Below are 13,682 nucleotides of genomic sequence, written 5' to 3' on the forward strand. Positions count from 1 at the left end.
GCGCGGCATAAGCGTTGGACTACAAAGCCGTGGGTCCCAGGTTCGAATCCTGGGTCTGGCAAGTACAAAAATTGTTTTTCAATTTGTGTGTGTCAGGGTATGGACCTAATAGGTTGAGCAAGTGGCTGACATCCATTTCTCGTAAAAAACAAAATCTGTCAATACAAACCTCCACTCTGTGGAGGCCCATATGATCCTATCAGGATCGGACATGGTCGAAAAAAAAAAAAAAAAAAAATATCTCAAAGAGAGTTTAGGTTAAGGTTTGTTGATTAAATATTTTTTTTTATTTTTCATTCACCGACCTATGCGATTGTATAGCATAATGATTATTCTTGAAAAGGATTTGCCTGCTATTTTTTATACAATGCGATTTATCATTTATGCATGAATTTTGACGATTCCGTTTGCGCATTGATTGGTAAACACAATTTGAAAAACCGAAGAAAATACGCATGGCTATGTCGTCATTATTTTTTAATATTTTACTATATATATAAGTGTCATATATTTATTTGTAAAACTTAAAAAAAAACATTTTTTAAATAGTAATTTCTCTTTAAAATGAATCATTTGCGTGCCATGCAAAATCATCTCGCGTGCCATAGGTTCGCCATCCCTGCTATAGATTGAGAATGGATTAACAAATGCAAGCTAGCGCTAGTAATAGGGCTTGTAATTTCTCGGCTTTTTTCGATTCTGGAGATTCTAGAATGCTCAAATTCAAGAATATGTAATTTGAGAGAATTCGAGAATAATTTATGTATTATATTACCGAACCATTTTTTATGAATTTCGTTTTAAAAAATACACCCATATTAGAAGTTGACATCTTTTCTCATCTACAGTTTTCACAAATTTTGTTGAAATGACAATCTAAATTTTTTTAGGTAAAAATTCCGCTCAGAATCAAAATCGACAACCTTTTATATTACAGCCCTTCCTAAGACCGTTTTCACTGGCACATTACTCTAAAACAGCTAAATTGGCAGCGCTAGCCACTTCCGAATCTCAATTTCTTATATAGTCCTAGAAAAACGTTCTGTAATTATTCTCTATATTCTCATTGATAATTTCTCGAGAAATGAGACTATCGAAATTTTGAGAATTCTCGAAACAACCCTAATCACCGTAATACAAGATGACTTGGATGGCTGAATGAGAAAAATACCACCTCATTTATGTTAAGGTCTTCAGCTGAGGCATGGTCTAAAAAGGTCGTGACTAGGCGATGCGCAGATTGTGCAAATGACGCGAGCCGAACGAAATATAATTTGTCATAAAAATTCAACATGCGTCCTTTTAATGTTATGTTTATTATTATATTCGTAATAATAATAGTATATTCATTGACATGTTTTCTTTTTCAAGTACATGCGGAACGTTTTTTAGTCGTCTTTACACGATTTAAGAATCTATTCCTCCGACGCCACCACAAAACAAATTGACGTGCTCACACCTCGACTGTCAGTCTCCGATTGGCGACGACTGCGAAATTTCGTTCCACCTACTGTTGAAAATTATTTACCGTTTCACTTATGTATGCTCTTAAGCAATTTATCCAGGTTGAATTCTTAATCAAAAATAAAATACAATCATAATCACAAAATTATATTTTAAGGGGCTCTTCAAATTTACAAATTTTAGCAATTAACCGATGCTTTTGCGATATACTGCCACTGCTCTAAGTCTTGATATATCTAAGACGTACTATTTTTTTTCTAAATCGATCCCCCTACCATTATTTATATGTGTGCGCGCCTGACCTGTACCTGTACTTGCACCTTGATTCCATTTATCCGATGTGTTATTCCACACAATAATTATTATGATAACCAACCAATAAATAGATTATTTTGATAGAAATTAAGTAGGTATGATCTTGTTGATCTGTACACCACGACATCACTGCATTCAGTCCTCTATTATCCACCAACCACCCCAGTAGCTTGTTGACCTAAAATAATGTACCTATTTTATTATGTGGAACAGAAATGGATCTATGATTGGAGGGGCCCTTGGCTATTACATATCGGGGCCCCAGAATTAAAAAAAAACTTATTAAAACGGCATTTTACTAAATGTTAATTATTCTCTATGGTATTCTTGGATTTTTGTGTATGGTATTCCACCCCTTTCAACCACAAATGATACGTTAAGCGCTAAGTAAATATTTATGGACAGTAGCTACCAACATTTTCCGAGCTTTTGGGCTCATTCACGCAAATTCATTCATGTGGGTGAAGATGTTTCATCCACTTGAAAGTTTGTCATAAATCGGTACAGAATTAATATTTTGGACACCGGCACCAACCAATTTAGAGGTCCTGGACTATAACCTATTTAGCCTCACGGACCACGATAAATCCGGCCCTGATGAGGGATATCATCATAATCATCAGCCTGAATCTATCCACTGCAGGATGAAGGCTTCTTCTGACTGCTTCCACTTCTCTCGGTCCTTGCGTTGCGTTGCCACGTACTTCCGCAGAACTTTATAATTTCATCGATCCAACGGCCTCTAGGTCTACCTTTCGGACGTTTTGTACTTCTTGGATACCACTGGATGACTAGATTTGTCCAAAAATTGTCTCTTCTTCGAGTTATGTGTCCAGCCCATTTCCATTTAAGGCTTTTAATAAACTCTATTACATCGCAAACCCTTGTCTGCTTCCTTATCCATTCATTCCTATTTTTGTCCTTTCGCGTTATTCCCAGCATGCACCTCTCTATACCACTTTGTGCTTCTCTAAGTTTCTGGATCTCTCTTTTACTTAGGGTCCATGTTTCACACGTATATGTGATTACGGAAAGCACACACTGGTTGAAAACTTTGCGCTTCAGGCACAGTGGAATGTCACTTTTGAAAACATTATTCTTTAGCTTTACTCCGCCAACAATTACATCAAATATACTTCCATGTATAGACACTCGTCCCAGATAGATGTAGCTTTTCACCTGTTCGAGCTGAGTGCCATTGATGTGGATCTTTTTTTGGCCCGCAAAGCAGTTGAACATAACTTTCGTCTTTGTTCCATTTATTTTCACACGTACTTTGTTGCTTACTTTAGCGAGTTCCTGCATTCTGCTTTGGAGCTGCTCAGAAGACCTCCAAAGCAGATGAGAGATATATTCGAAAATTAAAAAATGTGCTTGATGTTTATTTTCATTTTAGTGATTTGGAGGATGCTGCGCTGTACCATCAGATCAAAACCTCCGTGTTAAACTCGATGTTGGAGCGGTCCGCGAGGAATTCTCGGCAATGGCCCATCACCGTTCCACACCAAAGCATGTACCAACATCCAATCGATATGCCTACGTTCCCTTTTGCGCGTCAGGCCCCTCAATTACCAACAAGTGTGTGAGTACCTTTATTTACAATATTTAAAAAAACAATACATAATAATACTCTACCAACGTTCCTAATCATGGCCCCCACAAGGGGTGGCTGATAGGGCTCTAGCCTGGGGGCCCGGGCTCAGGTGAGGCCTGGCGTGGCGAGTTAACCAGATAAGTGAGATAAATACATAGGTAATGTAGGTAAGGTAGGGTCACAAATTTACTCTAATACTAAAAAAAGTCGCATGCGGCGCTATTGTCGCCGATAATATTTTTCATTATATAAACAGAATATTTTTCATTATCTTAATAAATTAATTTTATTTTGAAGGTATGATGACATTGAATCTATGGAGACTGATGATGACGACAACTTAAAGGTAGTCGACTTTAGGCAAATCGGAGGAATGAACACGCCTATCCTCTACCCTGCCAGCAAAGGCGCAAGCCCTAATGACTTGGGAGACTTCTTCAGAATCTTCAGTGGAATAACTTCACAACCCTGGTGGAAGGGGTAAGTTATACTTAAAATTCGACGTTGCTTATACTAAATGTGAGAATTGTATGAGATGAATTTTTGTCACGAGGATTGGTTTGCAGCCATCTGTTAATCCCCTCTTTAACAGATCTAACAATGTAAAATAATCAAAATAGTATACAATATTAATCATCTGGATAAATACACAACTGATTGAAAAATATCTTGTGATTTTCACTCGAAATCAGATGGGTACCGATTTCATAATTGATATTATTTGAAAGATATATTATGACTTATGACAAACCAAAATAACTATCGATTGAAAACAGATTTGTTAAATTTTGTAAGAATAGAGGATAATTTGACAAACTTTTTAGGAGAGTCATTCAATAAACTAGTAATAGGTAATTTCTTTAAATTATTACAAACGTATAAAAATATAATATTATACATATTCAATTCATTTTTTTTTTATATTTACATATAGTGGACATTACAAATTATTAAGACGTTCACGACATGACATTTAGAACCAAATAGATATTAATAAAACAGTAGTAGATTGACACCCACGATGGCCGAGTGGCTTAAATGCCGGCCTATAGAGTCGAGGGTCCCAGGTTCGAATCCTGGGTCTGGCTAGTACACATATTGTTTTTCAATTTGTGTATGAGTCAGAGTATGGACCTAATAGGTTGAGCAAGTGGCTGACATCCATTTCTCGTAAAAACAAAAATCTGTCAATACAAACCTCCACTCTGTGGAGGCCCATATGATCCTATTAGGATCGGACATGGTCGAAAGAAAAGAAGATATATATAAAAAAGAAATAGATCAGCATTATACAGTAGAAAAGTGTAAATACAATTTTTTAAAAATTATATTCAAGGAAGTACACCGAATGAGCTAAGCAGATATATAAAACAATGCCCACCTATACTCATCCTCACGCAGGTGGAATATGTGAATATCCGAAGTGATTTGGTTGAACAGAGTTATTGCTCTCCCAATTGGCATTACCAACGGCAGGTTAGTTCTGCACCTTGGGAGAACAAACAACAGACGCCCTCGGTTCCTAAGATAATTATCAGAGAGTAGTATAAATACAGTTATAGTATTTTTCGTCATGAATCCTTCATACTATTTTTGGTATGTTTAAGTATTTTATATTTTTCGCAGAATCAAAAATATAGTATTGTACTATAATTACGCCCACAGTGACTGAGCGTCGACTTATGATGTCGTGGGTCCCAGGTTCGAGTCCTGAGTCTGGCAAATACACACAATGTTTTTTTTAAATTTGTGTTTAGAGTCAGATTATGGACCTAATAGACTGATCAAGTGGCTAACATCCATTTCTCGTAAAAAAATAAACATCTGTTAATACAAACCTCCACTCTGTGGAACCCCATACAATCTTATTAAAATCGGACATATTAAAAAAATATAGTATGGTTAGCAGCACTGGTGCGGATTCAATTCCGTCGTCTAATGTAACCTAACCTAACTCTACGATATTTTAAGTATTTCGCTGTATCCGATTAATCCTCAAAACGATTCAAATTTAAAAAAAAATCTTTATTATATTGTTAAATATTTTTATTATATTATTAACACTGTCGACGGAAGGTACTTGATGGAATTTGAGTTTAAATTCTAATGGGTTTTAGTTTTATACTCATCCATTTGAGTCGTTTTTTGCGAGCCGCGTTTCGCGTTTCGGCATCTCCATTAGTTACCATTGTTCCCAGAATGGACGATTTTACACCTCTTGAGTATAGTATTTTTATCGTTTATAATTACTAATGATCTATTATTAGGTTTTGACGATTTTTATACGCTTATCGAGTGTATTATTATTGATAAGATAAGGGTTTTTTACAAACACTTCCACTATTCATAATTTGTTTGTTATATTTTTTTTATTGTGACCCTTGGCTTAATATATAGGTAGGTGATAAGTTTTTATCTACTTTATTGTATTGATTTGTTATATAAGTTAAAGCTAATAGTAGATAGGTACTAGAAAGGCGAAACCCGGGTCGCAAAAAAACGACTCGAATGGAATAGTAGAAAACTTAAATCCATTAGAATTTAAATGTTTTTATTACCTATGTTATTTTATATTGAACCCCCCCCCCCCCAAGTAAATGAATGCTAAATCAGCAAGTAGATAGGTTATTTTTATTGACGTTCAACTGTATAAGTACCTACCGTAAAAATATTATGTTACATAGTTCCCAAATGTTAGTTGTAACTCTCAAAGGAAGCCAACTGTACTGATTTCAATTGAGTAGTTAGTTCCGTTTAGAAAATCTAACTCAATCGGAGGGGGATACACAGAGGGAGAGATGATGCATTACAATTATCAGGGTTTACAAATCTATGTTCTTAAAATCCCGGAATCTCAGAATACCGGGATTTTTATTTATTTTTAACAGTTATTTAAATTACATTTCATCATCATCATAAGGGGCGCGACAACCCGGTGTGAGTCCTTGCCTTCTCCAACAGCTCCCTCCACTTGTCCCTATCCAGTGTGGCCGCTTTCCAATTCGATATTCCCAGAATACGGCAGTCACTGGCAGCTCCATCCAACCAGCGAATCTTTGGCCTGCCTCTTCTTCTACGCCCTATTGGATTGCTGGACATCACTCTCTTTGCCGGTTCATTGTCATTCATACGGTGCACATGACCTAGCCATCGCAGTCTCCCAATATTTATTGATTGAACTGCGCTGCTATCTTTGTACAGCCCGTAGAGTTCAGCATTATATCTTCTCCTCCAATTGGTGCCGTCCTTGATCGGTCCATATATACGGCGGATAATTTTTCTTTCAAAGATGTTCAGAGCTCGTTCATTTCGCAGAGTTAATGCCCAGGTTTCCGATGCGTAGGTGAGCACTGGCTTTACAAGTGTCTTGTAAAGAGTGCTTTTAGTTCGGCGAGATAGTATGCGGGACTAAAAATGTCTTAATAGGCAAAAGTAGCATTACTATTAAATTACATTTACGTCCATATAATCTGATATTTAAGTCAAAATAATAACGAATTTACATTTTACGATAATTCTTCTAATTTCTAATTTATTTTGATTTTTCTCTCTATGTACAATTTTGGGGATATTATTATTTTTCACGAAAGTATTATTATCACTTGAAGATAATTTTAAGAAATTTCGAAAAATCGTCTTGAATTGCACGCATTCATTTTATCTTGATTGCGGGATTGGCTACTTTATTTTAAATAACTACAAAATCTCTTCATTAATGAAATGAAAAAAATGTTTAAAATCACAGAACATATTAATAAATAGAATTCTGCCCTGAATTGAGTTGTCGAATGTGACTTATAATATTAGCTCACTCACTTAAGCTGGCACTACAGACCGTCTCCCAGTAATCACTATCCCAAACTCTATCTACAGCGGGTCACACTCAGCCTTCCTCTTGATATAATCCGCCCATCTCCCCTAAAATAAATTAGTTACCATTCACGCTTATATTAACAAACTTTTTACGAGGACTAGTTGTTAACCATTCGTCCAACCCACTGGGTCTTGGCGCTGAAGCAAACATATATTAAAAATAAAAATAAAAACATCGTGCGTTTTTGGAAACCGGACAAAACGGAACATGACAAAACAGAACAGCCAGGGGAAGAGTGAAACATTAATTTTTGTGGAATCTATTTAGGTTAGGTTAGGTCATTAGTTCGTTGTACCTAGTCACCCAATCATTTTCAACATTGAATAGATGAGATATCCTAAGCTTGCCGGCAACACCGAGTTAAGTCCCGTTTATTTGAGGCTTTCTAGCGATTAGGAATGCATAAGTTAGGTATATAATTTGATTTATTAGGCGTATTGAAAATCTGTGCTATTAAAAATTTATCAACATAATAGAGATAGGACAATTTCAATATTAAATTTATATTTTTCCTGAAAGGTCATAGTTATATTGATCGTGTTTCTGTTTTGTAACTGTTCTGTTTTTAGCATGTTCTGTTTTGTCATGGAACCGCATTTTTTTACCCAGCCTCAGTATCAAACCCCCAAACAGTCAACGGCTTCAAAGACGACCGCTCTATGAACCATGTCTATGTGGATGCATACTTAACCAAAGCTCCGCGTAAACGCCAGTTTCGTAATAACGATGTACTAAATCTAAATGTATTGTTTTTTCTTCCAGACCAAACGTGTGCGTTGAACGAGAAGAAACGGACGATTCTGACGACGATGAAGACAGTGACGATGGTGATGATGACCTATCTGAAGAAGGAGACATGTTAAATAAGTTTACAATCAACATGCAAACGTGCAGTCAGTCGGTAAATCGATATGAATGTGTGCACAAGTAAGCGAAACTTTAATTTTGAAACACAAAATCGGATTCAGAAAATTTGGGTCCTAGGCAGGACCGTACTCTTTCGAAAAATACGACCTTTTGTTGTAAAAACAAAGTTTTAAAATAATAACGAACACTTAATTTTGTTATATTATAAGTTATTCTATTTTTATACAACGACATACTGAATTTTCCTGAACTGAATGTACCCAATGTGCTATTAAATTTTATCATACCATTAATACTGACTAAAATTTAAAATAGTTGATTTCCATTTTTTCACAAATGATGTTATCATAGTTAGAAGTAGACCACTGAATTTGATAATCGAATACTGCCGAATTATAGAGCTTGATTTTGTGCTTTCAACTAGTAAAAATAACGGCGGTTGTCGGATAATCGAGCGACAGATTACTGAGAGTGTACTGTATTTTGTTAAGTTTAAAAAAATATTTGAATTGTAAATTTTCTGCCAGCTCCTTGGCACTAAAAATAAATATAATTCCATAATTTTTGCCCAATGAGCAAAATAAATATTTGTTTTGTGCAGGTAGGTAGATAATGATTATTACGCTCCTTACTTATAGTGCCATGGTGCAGTCTGGTCCCAACCTATAGTTTGTCAAGAGTTTTATATTGGATGTCATCTAAGTAGTGTGTTAACTGAAAAATAACATGTGAAAAATATAATATAGAAATTCGTTTTTAATCATCGTATGTGATGTCATAATAATTATTACTTGTGTACATTTATGTGCAACTCAGGAAATTCTATAATTAATCTAGTATAGGTACCTAAAATCGATGAATTTTCCATTCAGTACCTAGCAGACATTACAAAAGTGTATAAAAAGGCGATCGTTTAGAATTCACATGAAAACGTAGAAATAATTAAAGGAAATATGGTGATCGTTAATTGTTTTCGTGTATTTTTTTCAACATTGCCTTTTTATGCAAATGTCGCGTAGGGTCACAGGTTACTTGACCATTTTAAAAGGGGGTCACGACTCGAAAAAGGTTAGGAACCCCCGGTTTTGTGGGGAAATATAAAGTGTCTCCGGACAATGAAACTTAACACCTGAATAACTATGCATTATTATCAAAATTAAACAAGGATCACATCACATCGTGATATCTCGATTATGGCAGGTCAGATGCCAGTATTTTTTGACGTTTGGTGCTAAATGAGAAGAGTGGCACGTAATTTATTTTGTTTATGGCTCATTTCCTTAACTGATATGACATTGTAAATTGCATTGAACGTGACAGAAACACATGCTTGTATATTTTAACTTTAACAGATGAATCATTCAATGTAGGTACGTAAATCAAATGCATTCTACGTGTTATCCGGACCAACAAGCTTTATATAATAACGTTAATATTTTACAGCATTTATATTTATCAATAATAATTTAAGTTAAGTTTGACAAATTAATTATGCACATACTAGGGAATGAAATAATTTTACACATGCGACATGGCGACGGCAATTGGATGCCAAGACAACTGTTCGAGCACCATATTGGTGCCGTTATAGAGTAATGAAACGCATGCATAAAATACACTTACGTTATAACTTTAAACAGCAAGTAAAACAAATGATATTACCATAAGTGAATATGATCACAATATCAAGACGTATGTTAAGTAGGCACTCATAATCTTCCATTTTTTTCGTCATTGACAACCTACCGCCATAATATGAATGAATATAGGTACTGACGAAGAATAATGCATACATATATACAGGGAACACAAACACAATTAATGGGAATTGGCTTACCCTACTGGGTGTGATATAACAGACTAAATATCCCGAGTGTGGAAAAATATGGGATAAACTTAAACAGATATTAAAGAATATGATATGTTCAATAGTAATATGTACTTTCAATCATTGGGAACGGTCGACGTGGTTTTTTTTACTTGGATTTTATTGCGGTCAGGCCATAAACTACCCTGCTTCAGAACTTTGGTCCATGGTGATGGCTTTTACATTTATATTTATTAATCTGTTCTGTGCCTACATATTACCTACATCACCATGTTCGATCCAAATAGGATCATATATTAAAGTGGATGTTGTGTTAACAGACTTTTTTTTTTACAAAAAAATGATGGCAGCCACTTGCTCAACCTATTATAGCTATACTCTGGGTCCAAACACATTAAAAAACAACATGTGAATTTGCCTGGCGCGGGATTCGTACCCGGTACCCACGTCATTATAATATGCTGACACGTTACCGCTCGGCAATCGTAGGCGTACAAAATAGTTCATGGAACTTTTATGTGGATATGTACAGGGGCGAATTAGCGGCTTTCCGTTGAATTCTTCAAGTCGCCTAAAATTAAATTATACATAAGTAAATTGATATTTTTTTCAGATTAATTCTTAAATATTGAACGGCTAGGAGTTATACGATAAAAATAACATGATAGGCCACCAGAAATTATGAATATGATTTTATTCAACATGACATACGATTTTTGTTTAGCAATGATATTTTCACCTGTGCTTCGTCGGCCTACCGGAATTTCATCCGGTGTACCTCTATAATTCGAGGGCTTAATGTCAAACAACACTATCTACAAAAGTGCAACTTTACAGTATAGCCAAAAATCGTTATTTTAGATTCTTGTAACTAATTTATTTATAGGAATTGTTTTAAAAAAATATGAAAACAAGGGTAACTTATATAGTTAACGTTAAACTTTACTGACGATTTAAGAAGAAATTAGAAATGATTGACATAACGTTGTTTGACTATCATGTAGCCGGAAATGTAAAATAACGTTATCTCAACAACAACAAAAACACTTTTTTGTAGATAACGTTGTTTGACTTTAAGCACTCGAGTTTAAGTAGATAATTATATTATATGGAAGCATTTTTTCTTCTTCTTTTAGAGATGTGAAAGACGGAGTCACAAAATCGTATACCATTCGATACAAGTGTTGCCATGGATACCAGAGATATGTCAAAGGGAATACGAACTGCCAAAAGGTAATTTAAAATTAGACCGAATTGAGAAAAATTTGTAATTTCAAATACATATTGTGACTTGTGACTTGTGGCTGTGTGGTACCTACCTACTATCTACATTAATGAATACGTCTGTGAATACAATACATATTATTACAAAAAAAATCTATCAACGCCAGAGAAAATTATAAGGGGCAAAAGGATGCTCATAATAATAATTGAACCCCAACATTCCGGACGAAGTTGCGCGCTCAAATATAACGCATTAATTAGGCGTGGGACGGAAGTTTTGCCCGCCGATGCAACATAATTTATCTTGCGCGGCGACGTTCGGGTGTTCTAAATGCTGGAGGCTTGTAATTTTCAGCTGTGCTATTGAGGGCTGTGGCTTGGGCCGGTTGGGTAAAGACTGAATGTCGCATTTTTTATTTATGAGTAAAATTATATATCAATAAATAAATAAATTTTGTGAATGTTGAGTTGGTAAATAATTCAAACAATTGCATGTTGTAAATTTACAATATTTAGACACTTCATACACAAAAATACATATTTTTATAGTTTATCCCGAAACTTTCGGGATTGATGTTTTTATCAATTTTTATGGAAAATAAAATAAAAACAAAATATAACAGAAAAAATACTTTTAATAACAAATAACTACATTAGAAATAAACTGAGTTTGAATGAAGTTTGATTTATACCCATGTGTAAGTTGCCGATTCATTTTATTTTTTCACATACTTAAATTAATAAAACTGAGAAAGATTGGAAAAAAACAATGCTTCGCACTATTAACAAAGTAATTTCACCATAATCTCATACGTTTTACGGCAGTTTCATGTTTGGCTGACTAATTAGATTTATGAAGCGGAAAGGCCATAAGTACACCATGATTTGCTTTACTATTTTAAATCTCGCTAACCCATTCATTGAGTCTTTACTATCAAAAACAGCAATCTCATATTAAATTCACATTATTATTTATATTACAATATTATTTACTCCATTAAACTTATGTGTTTCCAAGATTTAACGTATACAATATTAACAATAAATGTCTTAAATACTATAAATTATACTAGATTTATTTTCGACCGATTTTATCAATGTTATTTGTAAATATAAAAATTTTATGTTAACAATGGAAAAACGCCAATCCTGGGATCCCGGATTGTCAAATTGTAATCCTGAAAACCCGGGATCAGAATTTTGGCTCGGGATTGGATTCCCTAGTCGGACCCCATTAAAATGTGATGTCATAAATGGGCAACCCCTGAGTATTTCAATCTGTTCAATATAACTGATTCTGTTTTCCTTACAGGTAGAATTACTGTCATTGATCGAAACAATTAAAAAATTAAATGGATCGGAATTTTTAAAAATCGCTGAAGATTTAGAAGACGTGCTAAAGAAAGAAAATCTCACCGTTTTCCTTCCTTCCAATGAAGCATTCAAAGAATTTGCAGACATGTTGCTTCAAACGGTATGTATCATTGAGAAATGTTTGTCGGTGAAGAACATGATTAGAAAGAAGCGTGTATTTTCAAAAGCCGATGTCTACAAATCAATATTTTGTAAATATTTTTTTTGGTACAGTTCGGTTATGAGGAATACAGCGGCAAACACATTTTGAAAATACCCGATATACTGGATTATTTGTTAGGTTAACCTAACCAAACTTAACCTAACCCAACCTAAACTAACCCAAACTAACAAATAATCCAGTATATCGGGTATTTTCAAAATGTGTTTTCCGCTGTATTCCTCATAACCGAACTGTACCCTTTTTTAATTTTGGTGGGTTTTGCAAGTTATAAATCTGTGTTTTGTAAAATTACAAATGTATTTTTAATAGATTTTAGCCGTATGTGGACTTATCGGATTTTGGAGATAGACCCTTCAACCTGCAACTATTGATTTCTTAATATTAATTAAAATCTTTTGTTTGCCATACAGAATCAGATCGAGTTAGTGGTACCAGCAGCACGCAGGCGTCGCAATGTGAACGGTATTTCCACAACACAGTTGATTCAAGCACATATGTCAAAGGGATTTGAAGATATATCAGCTGACGATACTTATTACAGGTGATTAACAATATTTAATGTAGCTAAAAACAATTAAAACAATTATTGCACATATTAAAAAAAAAAAAGTGAGGATTGGTTTTCACATCACCGTTTATGACCAATTTATAAGTAGCTACCTTAACTGGTTATATGCCTTCAGCGACTTATCTCGCTCTATGAAGCCGTGATCGATAGACCGCACATACATATTACACGAGATATCTCGTCCGACCTTAAATTCAAATTATAAGCCACTGTAGATTGATTTGCATAATCTAAAAAATTAAACACAAAGTGACACCTGTTTGATTAATTATGAAATACTAAGCCACAAATTATTGATATTACAGCGATTATTTACCTTTTCTATGCCTCACAATATTGAAATGGCAGTATCTGACAGGCCGCAGATTTTTAACAAGACACGTTAAATGTAGAGTGAAGCTCTTACCAAAA

The 13,682-nt window shown here is 34.6% G+C and overlaps 1 protein-coding gene across 1 annotated transcript in view; it reads left to right on the forward strand.

Annotated features, from left to right (window-relative positions):
* mfas (midline fasciclin) overlaps positions 1–13,682 on the forward strand; it is a 44,934-nt gene that overhangs the window by 15,866 nt on the left and 15,386 nt on the right. Inside the window, exons 2-7 of the mRNA XM_085940585.1 lie at positions 3,176–3,361; positions 3,671–3,853; positions 8,010–8,174; positions 11,079–11,175; positions 12,479–12,640; positions 13,114–13,244. Of these exons, the coding sequence (XP_085796711.1) occupies positions 3,176–3,361; positions 3,671–3,853; positions 8,010–8,174; positions 11,079–11,175; positions 12,479–12,640; positions 13,114–13,244 (924 nt within the window). The remainder of the gene's footprint in view (positions 1–3,175; positions 3,362–3,670; positions 3,854–8,009; positions 8,175–11,078; positions 11,176–12,478; positions 12,641–13,113; positions 13,245–13,682) is intronic.

This window comes from Rhyacophila brunnea, unplaced genomic scaffold (genome assembly GCF_057557595.1).
Source record: "Rhyacophila brunnea isolate RB1 unplaced genomic scaffold, BYU_Rbru_1.0 scaffold_1, whole genome shotgun sequence".
NCBI classification, from domain to species: Eukaryota; Metazoa; Arthropoda; class Insecta; order Trichoptera; family Rhyacophilidae; genus Rhyacophila; species Rhyacophila brunnea.